Source organism: Embiotoca jacksoni, unplaced genomic scaffold, assembly GCF_022577435.1.
Source record: "Embiotoca jacksoni isolate LCO1_2020_lvr unplaced genomic scaffold, fEmbJac1.0.p SCAF_6, whole genome shotgun sequence".
Taxonomy (NCBI): domain Eukaryota; kingdom Metazoa; phylum Chordata; class Actinopteri; family Embiotocidae; genus Embiotoca; species Embiotoca jacksoni.
This window is the reverse complement of record NW_027185414.1, coordinates 19,749,466-19,770,956: the sequence shown is the minus strand read 5'-3', so window position 1 is coordinate 19,770,956 and position 21,491 is coordinate 19,749,466. Positions and strand designations below refer to the sequence as shown.

Genomic DNA, 21,491 nt, shown 5'->3' with positions numbered 1-21,491 from the left:
TGCTCTGGCTTCTTGTTCGATGGTGGCCATTAATCATTGTCGCCTTACGTAAACAAAAGTGATGGTATGGACAAACAGTGCTGAGCCAAAAGATAATGAGATGTGTGGGTTGTACAGCCATATAAACAATGGATGTCATAAACCTTATCGCATTTTAAGTTTTCCTCATTTCAAATCAGTTATGTTTGACCGCTGAGATCCGTCAGCAACCAGACAAAAGACATTACTTTCATCTGTACTCCTGTGATGTAATTGGTTTGGTAATAGCAGAGAGAAAGTGGTAAAGTCCACCGCAGTTGTAACGACCGACATTAAAAGGAGATTCAGTCAGCGCAAGAGTCAAAGCATTGTATCATCTTCCATTATATTTTAGTATCAATATCAATAGATGTTGCGTGTCATTTTTCATATTTCTTTGTTTTGGATGTATTTGAGCAGTAGTGAAAGCTTCATGACGAACAGTTTGGCCTTCCTAGACAGAACCGGTGCTTTCTTCTTCTGTGTTCTTTTCAACTTCACGCTTACCTTTCTACTTTTGTAACTCTGGGGATGTTTCTGGGATTACATGCTTGTTGATTCTGTAAACATACATTGTATTTTACGGTTTAGTGTTTGATCGATGCTACACGCGGTTCCCCTTCACCACGATTCGATACCAACCTTAATCTTCTGCTGTGGCACATTTACAAGTTGTAGGTTTAATCTTTTTAAACTTGTTCTTCTGGTCATGTCTGTTAACGAGAAGAAAAACAACTCTCTTTAAATTCTAAGTCACTGAATTTTTTTTAATTTTTTTTTTTTAAACTCAAATTGTGTGTATGTTTGCACAAGGTATAGCATGCACACAAACGTGGCTGCAGATGAAAGCTCACTCGGTGCTCTGAGTTTAGCCCGTGTGTCGAGTCTGTTCGCAGGCTTGCAGGGAGAGAACGGGTGGTCAGCGGAGACTCAGTCGTGCTCTTTGTATAAATTGCTAAAGGCAAGTCTCCGCTGGAAGGAGTCCGCCGCAGTCTGTGCACAGTCGATGTTTGTGTGAGGTCGTAGTGTCACAGCATGTTTCCTCCTGTTCCAAAGAAGATTTTACCGTTGCCAGCAGGAGGGAGTGAAGGCCAGTGTGAGGAGGAGAAAACATAGGGAGGAAGAAATGTGTGACTTTATTGTGTGGACTCCTCTCTTCCTACGGACTCCTGTAGTAGTTTTTTTATTTCGGTGCTTTGATAATCTGTAGATAACGACGCTCCCCATTGAGTGTTTTATGTCTCCCGACTGCGCTGTGTGTCCGCGAGCCCTTGACCAGGACTCACAAGTGCATAAGTAAGATCAAAGGAAGGCGTGATCCATGTTTTTTTTTCTTCTGGCTTTGTCCACCTCCTTACTTCGCTGACCTCACTGAATATATTTACAGTATATAAATGTAGTGCTCTTTCTCTGTCAGCATCTTTTATAGTGTTGTTCTACCATTATGAGATGCATAAGTGTCATATCTCTCCATATCTGTTTTGAGACATAAAGCCGGTTTCTTTGAAATGTATATTGGCTTCTTTTTTAATCAGGTCCGATAGTCATTCGAGAGACCTGTAGACACACTAAAAGGCTGCAGTACATTCATAGACGCTGAGCAAAGAGCTTACTTGAGCATGAAAATAAGGTTGGATTCAGGTGTCAGTAATGATTTGTGCTTCTTTTGAAGAAGCTGTTTTCTTTTGGCTGTGTGTAACGCAGCCTTTTCTTCCCCCACCACCAACCCTGTTTCCCATGGAAGCAAAACTCCGGATTTCTTTGTGTCTGTCGTCCTTTATTTTTATTTATTTTTTTATTTTTTTTGCCCCTCTCTCGTCTTTTCGGCACTACAATTATTATTTCTCCTGACATCGAGAAGCAGTCTGTCGGTGCTGCTTCTCTTTGTCATTTTCCATGTATCTGTTTGTCTGTCTGTCAATATCTATCTGTGTCTGTCTGTTTGTCTGACTTTGAGGTTTTTGGTCTATCAATTTTGCTCTCTGCCACCTTTCCTTATTTATTTTGTCCCTCATCACAAACCCATGCAGACGTAAGAGACAGCAGCAGGTTTGGGTAACTTGGTGCTGAGTTTGATATTGGAAACAGACAAGTACGAAGCCACATTGATGTGCTCATCCAGCCTACTTGAACTTGTAATTTCAAATGCCGGCTGCAGAAACACTGCTTATGTGTAACATTAAACAGACATGCCTGCATTAATGTTATGGAAAGATGGAAACGCTGTTTGGGTCATCAAGGAGTAATGTAGCTTTACCAAATGATGAACCTCGTGTCGAAAGTATACAGTATATAATGAGCACTCTTCACTGCAATTCACTGACTATCATGCTCTTTTGGAATGCATTACTGTAGGTGCTCTGCATGTTGAGTGTGTGCACACCAGGATTTCCTCAGGTCTCCCATTCCCAGCCTCCGGCACCATCAGTCTAGTCACACTTGTCTGTCAAGCTTTGGCCTCAGAAGGCAGATATGCGTGTTTTTTTTTTCCAGACTCTTAATTTCCATACATCAAAGGATGATCTATCGTGGAGCTCTGTATGTAGTGGGAGTGTTTGTGTGTATGCATGGCTGTGTGCCCCATTCAGTCTCATTTATAGCACAGCGTGTTGCCAGAGTAATAAAAGGATGTCAATGGGGGATTTGACCTCTGCAAATATTCCAATTATTCTTCTTCTAAAACATCTTACATCTGTCTGCAACCCCTCTGGACCACAGAGACATTCAGACCCCTCGGCTCATAAAAATCACTCACGCTTGAATGCACAGAAAGAGAAAGCAAGAAGTGGGTGGCCAGAGAGAACAAGGACGACGTGGAAACGCCCTTTAATGTTTTATCTCCCACTCTGCTCATCACTGTACCTTTGAGCACTTCAGTTCTTCAGCTGCATATGGCGGATATGTATAGAGCATCAGAATCATCTGTTTTTCAGATGCTTTCCTGTGTGTTTAACAAAACATTCCAGCATCTGTTGTCACACTCCTGAACAATCAAAGGCAGATTTTCTCCTGGAGTATACAGTATGTCTCTGTTTTTGTCATGCCAACTCTTGTTCATATGGCTTTCCATGTGAGGGAACCTCTTCACAAAAGTCTTCAGACTTTATTGTGAAGCTTAAAAAAAAGAGAAGCTCTCTCTTTGTTTTGCTTTTTGTCTTGCCCTCCCTTGCTCTTTTCTTCGTCAGTGCATCGTCACCAGCTTTAATCATTTCTATTAACAGACTGCCTGTCTGGCCCCCTTCCACTTCTGCATGCTGCCCACACCTTATACAACAGCTTTCGGTTGCCTGGTAATGCAGAGAGGCTTTCGGGAAAATGAGAAGAAGATTGAAATGGAAATAATGCGACAGGTGAAAAGTGAGATTCGGAATTTCTACTAAATATTTTGGACAGTTTTATCTATCACACTAATATTTGATGTGGGACTCGTTTATTATCTGGTCAAAGATCTACAGGTATTTTAAAAGCATTGGCAGATTCCAAAGAGTTTTGTAAAAGACTCCGAAGCAGAACAGTCCAGAGACTATTTATTCACCTCCACCAATAAGACGTTCTAATTACGGTGCGTTTTGGTTCTTCTTTGTCAGCAGCATTAAAGCAAAACTACTGGCTTAGTTTTCAGGATACTTGGTGCATGCGGTCCTTCCTCGTTTTTGTGATTGTTGTGGTCAAAAATGGTTGATTTTGCTGCAGATTTTCAAAAAAAATGTTGAAAAAAAAAGTCTGAGATTTTTTTTTTTTTTTTAAGCACTACCTGATAAAGAAATAAAAATGTAATAACTTCATTTGATAATAATAATGCTGCACATCACTGACATATTTTGGTTCTATTTTTATTTATTTATTGATTGAACTTAGAAAACCAGGGTGCTTAAAGTGATAAAACAAAATTATAAAAGTGACAAAGCTTTACAAAACGATCTGTGACTAATAATCAAATTTCACCTTTTTTTGCTATGCTCATTCCATGTATGTTCCACAACCGCAATATACAATTTGATGCAAACCGGCCACACGAGGGCGCCTCAGCGAAGCGAATATCCATGATTTTTATTGCACCAAAATTCATCGGTTTTTAATATGTGAATAATTATTGTTTTGTAAATATCGGAGGCCCTCAAAGTTTTCTTTAGATAAATATTACCCACGTGAACCAGGAGGGGGTGCTATAGTAAATACAAATGCCTTTCGTCAAATAACTCAATAACCGTACAGGTCACTCTCAAGTATGAGTTATACGTGTTTCTTTTATTGAGCTGCATCCGCTGCGCCCACTTCCACTTGATTTTCATCTAAAAAATTGCAATATAAGCACAACCTCTTTTTTCGAAGTAGTCCGTGGTTATTTTTCCACTCAGAGTAGCAAAATAGGTGTCAAAAGATTATCTGAAAAATGATGTGAAAATTTGACCAAGAGGGACATTTTGGGATAAAAGACTGTATCTTCCCCAGAAAATTCCCAATTTGCATTACATTTTAAACATCTATCAAGTAGGAGTTTGAGAGTCAATCATTTTGTTTTGGTGTTTATACTCATCCAGGGAGTTCCCTAAGGAACTTTGTCTTCAGGTTTAGCTTACTGTGACAAGCATTGGGTTGCTACACAGATGACACAAGTTCAAATCTAGATTTTCCAAAGACAGAAGAGGAAAATGTCAAAGCGTTGAGAGAAGAGATTTTCACTTTCTTTCGAGACTTGTGGAGAAGCTTGGCTGAGGTCGACGTGGCTTTGGGCCAGACTTTAATGGGGGTGCTTGGACCCCTTAATAAATTGCTTGCAATTGTAGTCAGATTTTGTAATGCGTTTAGCGTGCCGCAACAGTATCCTAGTTACTGTCACTCATTTTGTTGCTTTTGTTCAGTCTGCTATCTCATGAAGTGCACATGATAATGATAATCACATTAACATGAATTTATAACTACTTAATCATGAAATCTCTTGATGCTTGTCATATATTTTACAAGAGAGGCTTCATGTTAAAGGCAGTTTCAAGTTACCAAAAAGTACAAAAGAACACACAATAAGTTTACAACATTCACGTACAGCACAGAGAAACATCATATGAAAAGAGTGGAAGAGAAAAGCTTGACTCTTTCAAAAGATGAAAATCCCTCCGCACCTTTGACTTGAACATAAATAATATGAATTTTTTGGAATATATTAAAACGATTGTAATGTATATCCATTAAAAACATTTTGTACTTTTGTATTCCACTTGACAATTAATTTATCGTATACCTTAATTTAACTTTGTTCATTTGTTAACTTAAGAAAAACATTATTTTAATGATTAAATTTGATATAAATCAGCAATTTCTTTTGTCATATTTTGTTTCGTCAGTTGAACTCATCATTTTCCATTTTACTACTTACAGATTAACTAGTTAGGACAGGAGTGTGACTGGAAAATATGAAGCTTTAAAGCTGTTGATTTTAGAACTGATGCTTTCATATTTTACAGATGTATGATAAATAAACAGAAGTTATCTGATTCTACAGCTGTAGTGGTTGTAACACACATCCAATGACTGCTAAACATTCGACATGATTGTGTCAGGAAAAACAAAACAAAGTAGGTTACTTATGTTGCTGCACTGCTGAACATGATGCTCTAAATGTGCCTCTTCATAATTGCCTTTCATTATCACTGAAATATTTTCTTTTCTACATACTCTTCTGGGTGGAAACTTTAACCCTGAGTTAAACAGTTTTTGTTTGTTTTTGTTTTGTTTTTTAATCGTTCAGATTGTCAGGGTGATTTCTTACCAAAACATAAATCAATGTAACAGACAGTCATTGCAGAGCCATTTCTCTTTGAACACCGCTCTGATTGAGACATTGTTGGTCACAACCTACTCCCTGACAAGATTTTTCAAGTAATGGTGTGCAAAGACATTTGTCATGTTTTGACTGAGTGTTTGTCAGGGGAGGAGAGCAGAAAGGACAAAGAAAATAAAGATACTCAAATTGATAAGGAAGTAAACAAATAGTACATGGAAGTAAAACATGCAATGAGTAAATAAAACTGATGTGATGATCATATGACAGTACAGATCCAGTATGAATTGTAGTCAGCGTTATACAGTTTTTTTTTCTTGTACTAGCCTGGTTGTTACTGCAGTTTACTGGGTCTAATTTCTCAAACATGAGTGACAACAGAAAACAAGCGCCACCTGCCTTTTGCTCTCAGTGTGTGTTTTGTGTGTACGCGTTCATGTGCTCATTTTCAACTGCAGCGAAAAGCCTATCGTCACACTTCCTTAAACATAAAACTTAAAAAGAAATTGTACAACTTCAGCTTCTGCAGATTTTTTTTTTTTTTTTTTTTTTTTTTTGAATATTTCTAGTCAAAATGTGTTGAGTGTGTGTCCGAGAGTGTGTTCCCATGAGTAAATGAGGTTTATGCTCTAAATTCAGTGAGAGGCTTAGCTACATTGAAGTTCTTTTTTCTTTTGGTAAAGCATGTATTAGGATCAAGGGAAATTTGAAACTACTTAAAATTAAGCAGCTTATGCCTTTTTGTCAAGTGAGGTCTAATCGGGGTAATTTAAGCCATATGCTATATTCAGGGACTAGCTTAAAGTGTCAGCCATGACCAACTTAACAGAAAGTTAGGCTCGGTGTTCCTGTGCTCTCCTACCTGCATGATCCAGGCACCTGTTGAAAAGACTAAAGTCAAAGGATGTAGAAAGATTTTTCGTCTTCATACCTTAAGGCTGAGGTCACTGTAGTGTCTATTACTTTTTGTGCCACTGAGAAGCCACATTTAAAAGGTGAGCAAACATTTGCTTTTGCTCCAGGAAAGGTATGGTATTTTTTATATTAATTTCATTGTTTGCAGCATATACGCGAGCATGAGGGAAAGATGATAAATAAAGGTTCTGTATTGAACATGCTTTCACTTGTGATGTTTATATTTTGTCATTGTTTATTCCCATGGTGTTTCTGGCACAGTGTGAACCCATAATAAGCGTGCTATGCCATTGAGTTGGCTTCCCTTTCAATTTCCTTGTTGTTATTTATTTATTTTTTTGTATGTTGTTTTTCTCTGATTCTTTCAGAGCCTCAAAATAATGATGCATTTGATTGTACCTGTAATTGAATTGTTTTCCATCTGCTTCTTTCTTAACATTTCTTTGGCACGTGGATGCCTTTTCTTTGTGCTTTTATGAATGTTATGCGTGTCTGAATATACATGGGTGTGTTTCAGTGTCTGCAGAGAATCTGGAAAAGAGCCTGAGGCAGATGGAGAGGCAGCTGCTGCAGCTGGAGAGAGACCTGGAGACCTTCTCTTCCCCCGATGACCCTCACGACATGTTTTTCACCAAAATGGCTATATCCTTTACACACGTGTTCATAAGTTCACCACTCTGAGGCATTACACAAAGTTTACCGTCAGGAATTTAAAAAAAAAAAAAAAAAAATAGTTCGAAGAATATTACTGAAACAGAAATGTTTACATTTATTACTGGTGCTGCATAAAGTGGCAATAGAACAGGTTATCAGAGTTCAAGTCTTTGGTTGGTCAAACACATTTCTTTTACCTTACACATGATTCAATAGTTGCGTACTTTATTCTATAGTTCCCTATCTCCTTTGCATTGAACATTTCAGAGTATCCTCTCCCACACGTTGGGGATCACTCAAGAAAGAAAAACAACAGTACGCAGCGTATTCTGTTGTAGTCTGTTAAAATTCAAAAGAAAGGGAGACGAGGATACGCAGTCCTGTCAACGATATGCACGAGTGATAAGTGACACCCCTTTCCATAGTCAAGTTATTTTGCTTACACCTCTCTCAGCTCTTTTTTTGAAGGGTACTTAAGACAGAGGGTGACTTCAAAATCAAGGGAAGCGTTAGAGAGGGAGAATTAGGTTGTCTTTGACTCTCTGTCACTCTCTTCTACTCTCCCAGTGTCAGTCATTGCTGTATAACCCTGAAGACAACAATAATCATTTATTATGTTGTATTGAGCTGTCATTTAGTAAAAAAAAAAACAACAGAAAACTAAAGTAGGGGAACTCTGAAATTTAAAATTTATTTTTCCTATTCCACTGCCCGTTTGGGATATCTGGGTCCATTGTTGACAGCTGTCTGTGTTTGTTTGACAGCAGTGTGTATTATTCAATATCTTCTGAAGTAGTTCTAGAGGATCAGGTTGACAGGTATGTCTCAGGCCAGGTGTGTAAGTATGTGTTCAATAATACACCCTGTACCTTGGCTGCTTCATGTAGTTTTGATCAATAGCCTAGGGGCTGGGGCACCGATGGCTTGTGCTGTAGTAGTTAGCAGAAAGCTTGAGTGCAGGATAGAGAGGTTCACTGAGAATAGATTTGACAGCTCTGTCTTTCACTGCTTTGCTTTCCAATTCCTGGTGCCCTGCACAAAATACCATAGCTTTAAAAACACCCATCAAAATTGAAAATTACATATGAACTCGCTGTGGGTTAAAAGAAAAGAAAAAAATAAATAAAATCAGGCAAAATCAAATGTAACATGGTAATTAACAAGTCAACCACTGCAGTTTTTATTAGTCGCTTATTTAATGGTAAGAAGGGTATCTACAACCTGGAAATAAGTGCTGAGGATTGTAAGATGTGGCGTTACATAAAATCTATCCGACTCATATCCGACTCATTTAGACATTGTACTTAAAACTATAATATGGTACTTTTACATGTAAATAAAGGTCCATTTAATTCAAGCACTCGCCAAATGAGTTGACACAGAGCTGATTAAACCTACCTCTGCCAGATAAATCACTATAAATCACAGTTGACAGTCTTTACATCTGGTGTCTGGTGTGACATTTTTTCGCTGGTCAGGTAAATGCATACTCAGCTTTTTTGTGTGTTTTGTATTTTTCTTGTGTCTCAAATGAGTGGATACTAATTATTGTAGAATATCCAGATCCTGAGTCATCCAAGACAGACTTTCTAAATGCTCAAGGTCTGAGGCTCTTTTATTCTTAAAGAAGTTTTCTTTCTCGTCCTTCTGGAGCCTCTAACAATGATGCAATAATGTGAAAATTGTACACATGGCAGCTGCACATGCTGCTGATGAAGTTTGCTGGTGTTATGTTGATCAGAGGGTGTTTGGGGTGGTGACATCGAGAACTCTATTTTCACTTCATGTGCCAATTGACTTTACAGTTACTGTGTTACTACTCTAGTGTTAAACTTCTCAATCTGAGCTCAGCTTGTAAAGATGGCAGATTCGAATATGAGAGAAACAGAGGAAGAACGAGTATATGAAGAACGGGAGAATGAATTATGATGGAACAGAGGGTGGTGGAAGAATAAATGATCAGTGAAAAAATACGAGGGAACAGGAATTCTTGAGAATGAGCTGCAGTGTACCGCTGCTTCCTCTGGAATAGGGAAGAAGTCAGGAGAGGGGGAACAAGAGGAGGGGAGATATTTCACGGCGAGCGATTCTTGTCAACCACCGCTCTCAGCAATTTTCTCTTTTCTCTTTCCTTTGGTCACCTGCTCAGACTTTTCTCATGCCTCTTTTCCCCAGCTCCTGGTTTGGAAAGATATTACTGACAAGTCAATCTAGGAGGAGTGCCTATTGAACAGCATTTACCCAGCTGTGAATCGGTAGTCCCGTTCCCAGCCAGATTCAACTGAGGCCAAACCTCAAATAGGTCCATCAATTGAGCCATAATGAAGGGGCACGAAAGGAGCCAGAGGCTGCCCACACAGTCGTGTGATGTCACACACACACACACACACACACACACACACACACACACACACACACACACACACACACACACACACACACTGATGCTTCTTATCTGCCATGAAACAACAGCTTTACTGCCATTAGGAGGATAGATAGATAGATAGATAGATAGATAGATAGAGACGTGTCATTTGCTTTATTTTTCTCAGTGATTTTCACAGAAAATGACTCCCACATTTTACATTTACGTAAGAGTTTGGTTCAAACTGATTCCAACTCAGATTTTATTTTTTAATTCAGCAAAATCTTTGAATTGTATTAAACATTGTCATCATGTGCAAAGGACAGACAGGGATATGCTTTTGGAAATGGAAAATTACAAACAAAAAAAAAAACAACAAAAAAAAGATAACTAGTAAAATTGCATATGCAGCGTTTGAAATAAAGGGAAGAACTTTTAAAGGGCCAATTCATGCTGGCAATAGTTCTGCTTTGAGTGAATATTGTGTGTGAGGTGACTGACAGTAGCTCCGCAGTGCTTTATGCCCTGGTGGTGGGCACGATGTGTTAAAGCTCTCGCTTTGCTCTGACACTGACACATCTCCAGCACATGTTAACACAGCCATTACCTATTTGTACTCGTGCGCACACACACACACGCACACGTGCACGCGCACACACGTACCAACAGAGCAGAGCTGTCTTTTTGCTTCACCTCAACCACATTCAACTCTTCAAGGACCCTTGACACTGTTCATGGTTGAAGGCTGAGATACATGTCGTCGCATTAACATTATGTGCGACCAAGACATGACTGGCTGTGTTAACGCTATATGGAAAACTCAAACTCAATAAATTAAAATGTGATTAGTGGGCAGGTACGGTCGACGTTAATATATAATTTATAATATAATAATCATATTAAGTTTGAGTGCACAACACCCAAGCTAACAGTGCTGTGAATTGTCATTGTTTTCAGAGTCAAATATGCTCACTTTTGGTGTGTGTTTATGTTTGCAGTTAATATCGTGCATTTCAGATGCATTACACCTTGCCAGCAGCTAGACATGCGTGTGACAGATGCTGTAGGCTGCAGGGGATGAACACACTGTAGTTGTAACCTGAGCTTTTAATGTCATCACAGTTTGCCACAGATTGATATCCAGCTTTGGATCCTCACGACGACAACAGTGTGCACTCTTGTTCTGCCTGTCAAGTCAGGGAATACTCCCATCAGCATTCAATAACGTCTTATAATGTGTGATGGATGTATTGTTGACCTTGACTACAACCCTCACAGCTTCAGCAAAGTTGCACGGGAGCAATATGGCAAGCTGGTGATCATGCACAGCAATATGGCGACGCTCTATCAGAACGTGCTGGAGTACTTTGCCGTTGATCCTAAGAAGACCTCCGTGGAGGAGCTGTTCACTGACCTCAGCAGCTTCAGGTCCATGTTCACTGTGAGTATACTGTACTTCATGTTCACGCATATGACAACCTTTAAACATTTTTTGTTTTTTTGATCATATTTTTGAGGAATTAAAAAAAAATTACATGTTACTTTAAATGTTCATGTTCGATTTGAACTTGGTGATTGATGGTTGATTAGTTGATTCTCAGTCGGACTGGCAGAACTTTCAGAAAGTCTTTTGATTACATTTCAATGTAGAAAGAATGAAAAGAATAATCACGTTACGAACTTCATCAGAAATGTGTTAATTTGTTGCCTGTTTGAAAGAATTTACTGACATTTTTGAACATCGATACATTAAACAACTCCACCTTATAAATCCTGGAGCGCCAATTTATGTTGAATGGTGCTTCATAATGCTATTTAGCTGTTTTCAAGTATTGGTGTATTTGTATTTTGCTTTTTAACCACTGAAAATATTTGAATGTATTGCAAATACTGATTTACTACCTCTGAATCTATTAACATGAGACAAACGCAAACCTCTAACAACACCAAACTATTCAATAGGTTGGATTTAGTTGTTGTCTGGCTCACTCATGCAGTGAGAGACCTAACTTTGGAGTGATAGCTTGTTCCAGTCAGGTGTTTTGCTATTTGATGGAGAAGATTGCCTTCAGTCCTGAGTACCAGAAAAGCACAAAACAAGTAAAGAGTATTGGTTTGAGAAAAGCTGCAGTTGATCTCATAAAATGCTGGCCGTTTGGAAACGGTGTTAAACTTTCACCCTATATGTTCATTGGCTGTATCAAGACACGACTTCGGTTTGTGTTTGTCACTACGGTGAGCTGTGGTGTAATGCAAAGCAGAGCAGTGCCAGTCCTGTGTAGTCCAGTTCCCACCCAGACATTTATGTCATTACAGAGCTCCATGGCCTTATCATTGTGGTGCTACTGTGAGCTCTGGAGCTGCGGAGACCCACTGTGTTTAATCAGCAGGATTAGTGGCACAGGCCACTGGGCGCGACAGATAATACTAGCTAATTAGCCTACTAAGTTCCTGCCCTGCCCCCAACTTAACATTTACCACGCACACACAAATGGACTTCATGCCTCTTTTCTTTTTTTTCCTGCCTAGTCATTAGTTATGCTTTAGTTTTTCTTTTACTCCAAAGCTTTGTCTGTACATTCATGTGCTTTTCAGGGAGAGTTTTTTTTTTGCTTGCGTCTTACTCCGTATCGAGTAATGTTTTTTTTTATGACATCTCACCTGAAATGCAAAGTTACCTGACACGTTAAGTACATTTTTTTTGTAAGATACCTTATTTGGTGATTTCGTCTGGGTCAGAAATTAGAATCTGGTAAAGGATCAGAGATCTCTTTCTCTCCTTACTGCTCCTGTGAAGTGCCTGATGTGTATGCATGACATTTCCTGCCTGCTGCTCACAAATGTGTCTTAACAAGAGGCATTTGAACAGGTTTAAATAGATCTGCTTATAACTATTTGATGTCATTGTTTATGCCCTCTTCTCATCTATTTTGACCACATTCACATCCGAACACTTTGTTACCTCACATCTATAAATGCTGTCTTTTGTATGTGGCCTCTGAGAATCAACTACCTACACATTCTTCACAGGCCAAAAGCAACAGTCCAAAAAGAAAAGAATGGTCCCAGGTGCATTGCTTTAAGTCTGGCTCTGCTTTGTTTCTTTTTTTGTATTATTCTTATTGATCCCAGAACTTCTCTGTGCTGTGATTCTTCCCTCACTTTGTAAATAGCCTCAACCCAGATCAGCCAGAGCCTGTGTTCAGACATGAATCAGACCCAGAGTGAATGATACAAACCTCTGTATCTTCCATGCAATAATCATTGCCAAGTATTAAAAGAATATATTGCGTATTCCATGGACATAAAAATGTTTCATTATACAGCTGCAATCCCTTTCATTTAAGCTCAGTGGTTTAGGTTTTGCTGTAGCTTTTATGTTCTGACCAAACATAACACTTAATGGCTCTGCCAGTGAAAGGTGAACAAGCCAAGTGTTATAAAGACTAGCATTATATGGTCAAAACTCCCAAGGTAGCTATTTATTCCCCTGTGATAGGTCAAGGCGTAAGCAGCTTACAGCCTCAGCAATTCCTTCAAATGGTCACATCACACTGACATATCTTGGGAAAAGGCAAGGCTAGGTCAATGAACGTAGGCATACAGTAAATCTCAGCATCGTAACCTCTCGGTCAAATCTGTGTCAGCATTTACCCTGTTGTGCCAAGGCCCATGCTAATAGGTGTGTGCTGTCTATAGACCAATGCCTGAGGCGAACTGTGCCTTGAACTGTGTGTATCTATCTCGCATAATGTGTGCGTGTGGCTGTGTGCATGTTTGTTTGTGTGCATATGTCATTCTGTCTTGGCCATTTTTTACAGGAAAAGCTGCTTAGTTTTTTTTTTTTTTTTACACACACACACGCACACACGCACACACACACACACACACACACACACACACACACACACACACACACACACACACACACATACATATACTCATACACACACGTGCAGCATGCTCAGTCACCCGTAGGAAGGAGACCCAGGGCGAGGCCGCACATCTGACAGGAATCCAATTGAGCGTGTCTAATGGCGGACATCCAGGAGAGGAGGAGGGTGAAGCAGACCTGCAGTGATGAAGGAGAGCGGAGGGCAATTTCCTCTGAGAGCTGGTTCTCTCTCTCTCTCTCTCTCTCTCTCTCTCTCTCTCTGTGTCTCTCTCTCTTTACCAGTCTCTCTCCTTCATCTTAACACTACAGTGGAAATGAATGTTTTATCATAAGACAAAAATCACAGCACTCTTGTCTTTTTTTCCAGTTCCTCCTCACTATCTGAGGCTTAAGAGTGATCCTCTCTTAAACAGGTCCACTTGGTGTATTGACCCGTTATTGACTAATCATTGTTTTTCCGGACTGCTGGCAGCTTTGAAGGATCCAGTTTTAAATAAGACTTCATTTTGCCTCCAAACAGTTCCTCATAGGATCTGCATAGTAGTATTATTCAAACCATCTTTGGTTGGATTTTTGTGATCCCAAGACTTTTCCTCAAGTGCGATTTACAGGCTGACATTTTGTATTGCATTGTATGGATTTTTGTGAAATTTGGTACAGGCATCCACAGTCACCTTAGAATGAACCTCTGGTCTCTTGACCTTTGATCCAATAGCAACATCATTTATTTAGTCAATGACTACATACATACATCACAAATGACTTTTCCAACATCCTCAGCGGTACTTTGTGCTTATTGATAATTAGCAAATGTTAGTGTGCTGACATGCAAAACTGAGATTGTGAACATGATAAATGTTATACCTGCTAAACATCAGAATGTTAACATCTCTCACTGTGAGCATGTTAGACATGCTGACATTATCAATTAGTTCAAAGCACCATTGTGTCATGTTAGCAGATTCATAAAGCTGCTAGGATGGCTGTGAACTCCTTATTTAATGGAAAAAAAAAACCTACATGTATATACTGTGTGCGAACCTATATCAAACTATTGGCTAATATCATAATATAAATGGCATTGCATTGTAAGTTTATAGAGCATTTGGTTGTTTACTACAGACAAACTAATTCTAATTTTTGTACAGCTTGTTTGATTTAGAATATATGCCAAATTTAATCGACAATCTGATTTGTGAAACTGCTGTAAAATACTCAGATTTCACCTCTGACTACAGTACATATGGAGTTGAAGGGGTTGAGGGTAGCAACAGCTCTGTTTGATTGCCACTGTACAATTATGTTTTCTTTCTGGTTTAGTAATTGATTTAGACTGTTTAATGAGAGCTACTTGATAGCAAGGAGATGAAAGTGTGTCACATTTTTGACGGTGTTCACATTCGGGATCCATCAGCGCTGTCTACTTGTAACCTTGGATCACTTATTTTTCTGTACTGAAAATGTGCCCTGTGTCAGTAATCTTGTTCTTCTATTTTCTTTTTCCTAAATGTTTTTGCCCCTTAATCATCAGATTGGACGCCCATTAACAATATAGTCATTTTTGAATCAGTGGTTGCTATTAGCAACTGACAGTCTTTCCATCAAATCAATGCTAATTTTGTGGAGTGGTTGGTTTTATTTAAAAATAGTTTTAAAAAGAGAGCTCTGAATAGCTTCAGTCAGTCATTTGGTATTCATCTTCCCCATCTCCTTTTCTTCAATGCTCTCTTCTTCTCCTGAGTTCTTATAAGCCTGCTGAGTGGTACTCATCCGTGCTGTTAGCTACTATTGTCTTTTTATGCGAGTGAGTTTAGATAAATGTGGTTTGAGAAAGTTTTCACACTGCTTCACTTTTGCACACTTTATTATGCTGTAGATTTCCAGGCTACACTCAATAACCTATAAAGTAAAAACAGTTTTTAGTTTAGTTTTTGTTCGCAAATTTTTTGAACTTTAAAATTTGTATATGAAATGTATCATTTTCAAAAGTAATCTGACCCTTTCAGTACTTTATAGAAGCCCTGTTTGGTAGATCATCTTTGAGTCTTCTTTTGTAAGAGCTACAGGCTTTTTACACCAGACACGGGCAGTTTATCACATTCTTACTGGCATATCATGTCAAACTCTGCCAGATTAAATAAATGGCATCTGAACTGAATCTTCACGCTTCATGCTCAATTGGTCTGATGTCGAAGCTTTGGTCGGGACAAATACAGTTAGAGACTTGTCTTGAAGCCAGCATTGTCTTGGCTGTATGCGTTGGGTCTCTGTCATTGGGTAGGGTTACAAACACTTTGGTGCAGGTTTTCTTCAAAGACCTCTTTATTTGGCTTCACACATCCTTACCTTAGTTCTGACCACTCTTGCTGTTTCTGCTGTTAAGAAAAGAACCCAATCGTGATGCTGCCACCACCAAACATCAGATATTATCCAGGTGATGTCCAGTAGCTGGTGTTCACCAGACATTGTTCTTAATGCCCTGCCCATGGAGTTCAAATTTGTGTCATCAGACCAGAGCATCTTTTTCTTTGTGGACTTAGAGTCCTTTTAATGCCATTTGGCAAACTAAGCAGGCTGTCAAAAAGACCCAGTTGATGGAGTGGGAAGTTCTCCCATCTCTGCAAAGGACTTCTGAAGTTCTGTTTAATTGATCATTGGGTTCTTGGTCACCTCCCTGACCAAACTCCCAGTGGTTCCAGACTTCTTACTTTTCAAAATGATTGGGGCCACCATGCTCCTGGAAACACTAATCTATGCCTGCCACGGTTCTGAGCTCTACACAGAGTTCCTTATAAATTCAAATCTCTTTGCCTCACATGGACTCCAGTCCAGTTCTAGACACATCTCATGTCTAGACATGATACAGACAAAGTGCTGCAGCAACAGGGCCTGAATACTTTTGTAAATCATAAGTTTCAGGTTTGAATTAGAAAAAAACTTGTAAATATTAAGAAAAAACATGTATTAACCTTGCCATTGCTGCGCGTGCATATAGATCGTTGAACAAAACGGGCAATTTTATCTAATAACCTCAAATCCTAAAGGGAATGGATTTGGATATTTTTTTCATAAGTTACCAACCAACCACCATCTCTTTGTGGTGTGTTCATAAATAAGAAAAAAAAAACACATTGATCTTAAAATATTATGGTCTCAATGTGCAGATGTGTAACATTTATTGGAGGTGTTAAGCAGTATGAGTGTTCTGGCTACTGACATGCAGTCATACTTAACTTTTGGAAGGACAGGACTGAAAACACAGGCAAAGAGTGGTGTAGCCATTTCAAAATATGAGTACAATATATACTGTTCGCTTGCAACCCTACTTTTAGTAATTTACACAATGTTTATTCAAGCTGCCATTTCTCCCATTTTAAAGTGGCTTGCTGATGCTGAATCAACTGCACACAAATGTTTTGAATTCAAGTTGACTATATCATTTCCAACAATGGTCACATGAATGCAGACGTAATAGGTGGCGGCCACCGGGCCTCAACTAATGTTTGTGTACCACTGTAGCTCTCCATATACTACACAGTTCTTGCAGAGTGGGCTTTTGTGCATATCCGTTCATGTTTGTTATGCATTACTATTCTTCCACTGACCTGCCAGTTAAGCCGGGCTGTGTGAATAACACAAGATGAGGGGAGTTGAGGGGGAGGAGTTGGGTGTTTGATGAAAGCCCAGACTCCTTTGCTTTAAGTGACTGGCTATTGATCAGGATGGCAATCATGCAAGCACTCTATTAAATCATATGCAGTGTGTCTCTTGGCTTTGCCATTATTGAGCTATTGATACCACATCTTGGAGGTTTAAACACAGGGATAATGGAGCCAGTGTCCACGTTGGTTGATGCACAGTAGTTTCCATACCTATAGAATTATTCCTCATAGATGGACATATAGCCATTATTGACACATGTTTGGAAGTTGGTTGCATCAGTTTGTTTAAAAGTCAGTATTAATGTTTAGTAACTACCAATATTTGCAGTCTCAAAACACGTTCTGTGAAGGTTCTTCATGTCTCAGGGCTTGAATTGGAGCAGTGAAAGATATTTAATACTTAAGTTTTCAACCATATACTTAGGGTGTCATAATGTACAAACATCAGCAGTGGAGTGACTCTGGAGTGGAACAAATACTGGACAGCCCAGAAACTAACCTGAAACTGTATTTCTGTGGTTGAAAAAAGAACCACAGTCAGTCAACATGCAGGTTTTCATATTGTCCTTGCATATTGTTGGCTCGCTTTTGTTGTCCAGTTGTTTATATTGAAGTGGGTGCATGCATCTATTCAAGTCCTGGTGAGGTTATAATAATTGCAAATGTGATTTACGCTAACCATGAGCATTTTACTCTTGAATTAAATGACATTTTTTTTCTTAATCAAATTACATTTTACAATAAAAATTATATATTTTAACATTTATTGAATTGTAGTACATTTTCTCAAACTTCAGACATTTAAATTTAGAAAAGTTTAATGATAGAAAGAAAAGTGTGTCAAAAGCATAAAAATATTTAATTTACAATATGTCCAAGGAAACACAGTAAATGCAATCCTACAATCAAACGTAATAAACATCATGCTTGTAAAACTATAGACATATTAGGATCTTCTTCTTTGCAAGAAAGATGCCTAATTGTTTTTGTAACTTAAATCTATCAGTTGATTGTGGTGACATGTTTAGGTGATTTTTATTTTTTGTTAATATTTGATGCTCAGTTATTGTGGAAGACAAACATCTACTTACTCAGCATCACCTGTAAGCAGAGCACAGCATCCAGCCAGGTGCTTTACAATTGTGTTTCAGTTAGTTCGCATTGCTATTCAACTTGCCTGCTGTTACCTGACTGGACAAAGTTTACACGTGCCACCAGGTGATGCTGAAGATGTCTTATCTCCCCAAACAATCACTTTAAAAGAACAGACAAACAGAAACCCCGTGGCCTGAGACTTGCTGCATTTTCATAATTTATACATTTATGATGTGTAAGAATAACATTTTTTTATTTCTTTTTTTTTTACACCTTTGAATATTTTCCCAGTCAGTGTTGAGGCGATGATGATGTTTTTACACTCTAAAAAACAATGAAAGATAAAAAACAAAGTATAGAAATGGAACATTAAAAATCTCTAAAAATAGGAATACATGTTTTGACTATTAATACACAGTAAAGTAAACATTAAAATGGCAAGAAAAATTAATGAAAGACAAAAGAAAAAAACAGCAACTTATATTTATGTTAAAACATTTTCCCATCAGTCATATGGATATCTAGTGCCCCTGATGTGGACTTCTTTTGTGTCTTGCAAGACCAGAGTGGCATTGCACCTTTGAAGCTTCATCTGAATTTAATGGTGCCTGATAAAGATGTCTGTAGGGTTTGACAGCTGCCTCTGCCTTTGACAGGCTCTACACTACTGTAATTAACCCCACTTAGCAGTCCGTCATGTTTTCTCTTTTCTCTGTCTTTTTATCACTTTTTTTTCTCTCTCTTCGCCACAGCAAGCACTAAAGGAGAACTTCCGGCGGCGGGAGTCAGAGGAGAAACAGAGGAGAGCCCGGGCAGCAAAGGAGAAGGCTGAGCGTGAAAAGCAGGAGAGACAGCAGAAGAAGAGGAGGTTGCTGGAAGTCAATGCAGGTAGAGACTACTCAATTTGCTTTTGCTGTCAACCCTTGCAAAGATAAGCCCTTTACAGAGAGCTGTGTGCTAAATCAATCTTGGGTCAAATTGTGTAAGAGATCATTCAAAGACAATGACTCCCATTTATCAATCCGTTTTAATGGATTAGACAGAGGCACCTATTTTCTCACCATTCAGTATTTATCGCTTGAAAAATTAAAACCCACATGTGCAGAGAATGCATTTGTGCTTATTTTGATTGACTTGGGTAGTTAAGTATTGTTGGAAATAATTTAAATAAAAAATTATTCATTGTGTAATATTAAAGCACAATGTCAAAAAGCTCTTAAAAAATGTCACCTTGTCCATATCACTCCTGTTGAAACTGTTATTATTTTGAACCTATTATTCCATCCTTCATTCCCTTGATGTGTGGGCAATTTACCAAGGTAAGATTCCTGACGTGTTGCATTGTGCAGATTTTTGCCTGCACTATGAATATTAATCGGGCAGTGATTCAATTCGAGAAATTCACCTGTGACTTGCCCCTTCTCGGGAAGTCAGAGCGCAGGGTCATCCAAAACCAGCATTCGACAGGATTCAGTGTGTTGTTACAAGACGCTCTAGCAGTGTTTGACTGCCAACCTGGAAATGTTAGTTGACAGACACTGTTTTATAACCATATTTCACCCAGTGATGTACAAATTCTCAGTGAGCCATAAAAGTTGATGGTTGAAAAAGTAATATTTTAAAGTCCACAATCACAGCTGATGTTAATGTCTTTACAATATGTTTTGACATTGCAAATTGGTCATTGCAAGTCATGCTAAAAGCAAATGCTGTGGCTGCCCGGTTACCATGGATCTGCAGTCAAATGCAGCAGAATTAAAATTAATGTGTGCAAATAGTTACACTCAGCAACAAGGTAGTGCCAAAAGCGTTGCAACATGTGGGAACATTTAGAAGATTTCATTCACCATGTAATTTGGGATATTTTAAGAAGATACCGAGAACCAAAAGGCCAAGTCATGGTTTAGGTGAACAGCTGAACATGAACTCAATACAGTGGACTTGCACAGGCTACTTACTTACTGCTTACTGCAATCGGCGGTACGCGTATGTGGATGTTTCGGAAATGATGGCAACCTACTGAAAGCAAGAGGAGCTGCTTTGTGTTTTGTGTTTGGCGGGACAACATGAAAAAGTTAGGTCCAGAGAAAACAGTGCATGCAAATGTTTGACAAGAAAAAGGTGCAGGATGCGGAATACAGTTCAAACATAATGACATGGATATGGGGGCATTAAATGAGCAACCACTTCCCGTTTCTGCCACGGTGCAGTTGGCGCACTCGTAGGGGGAACTGTCCGCACAGTTTTAAATTTTGGCCTGCACGCTGACGACCGCGGAGTAAAACTCGTGGATATGGGTGGATGATGATATTTATGAGGCTAGATGAAAGAGTTCAGAGATTGTGCTCGTTGTGTGTGAACGGAGTGCAGCACCGTGATATGTACGAAGCAGGGGGAAGCTATAATGTTCATGAGTACGTATTCCAAGTTATAAGTCTTGATAAAAATCAGCACCTGAGTTACACACATTTTTGTGTACATACGCATTTGCAACTTCACCACAGACTTGAGCAGAAAATGCACAGCAAATCGGTAATGGAGACCCTTGTAATGTCTCATGAGCCGGGAGAGGTGTTTTTGAGTGGCTTGCTATCAGAACCTGGATCTGAAACGTGCACAGAGACGGGAGAAAGTCTTGTGTTTAACGCGTTGTGAGTTCACAGTGAGTTGTCATGTTGGAGAACCCAAATGCCATCGTGCTACAGTTTGGGTCATTTGCGCTTCATGTTTTCCCCGAACGCCTACGAATAACTCAGTTTAATTCAGTGTTAACAACCCTGTGAATGGAAGAAGACCCAACTGGTTGTGCTACTGACCTGATGTGCCTTCTTTGGTCCTGGACAGACCGCTCATAACACCTCAGCCAACTCATTGCTGTATATTTTCTAGTCTTCTCGCTAGGTGTTCAGTCAAACACATTGTTAGTACCTGTATATCACTTTGCCATGCTTGCCACAATAAAAGTTTAAAAAAAACTGCCATGACTTTTCAGTAGTGAAGAGTCCTACCTCATATATACCAATGTGCAGACATTTTGGCATCTCATAACCCTTCCAACTTGCGTATCTGTTACTCCAACTGGACTTGTCTGAAGCAGCATTCCCCCAT

At 39.0% G+C, this 21,491-nt stretch overlaps 1 protein-coding gene across 1 annotated transcript in view; it reads left to right on the top strand.

The window, feature by feature from the left end:
* LOC138213419 (protein diaphanous homolog 3-like) overlaps positions 1-21,491 on the top strand; it is a 154,665-nt gene that overhangs the window by 72,373 nt on the left and 60,801 nt on the right. Inside the window, exons 22-24 of the mRNA XM_069174499.1 lie at positions 7,230-7,354; positions 11,008-11,172; positions 19,136-19,271. Of these exons, the coding sequence (XP_069030600.1) occupies positions 7,230-7,354; positions 11,008-11,172; positions 19,136-19,271 (426 nt within the window). The remainder of the gene's footprint in view (positions 1-7,229; positions 7,355-11,007; positions 11,173-19,135; positions 19,272-21,491) is intronic.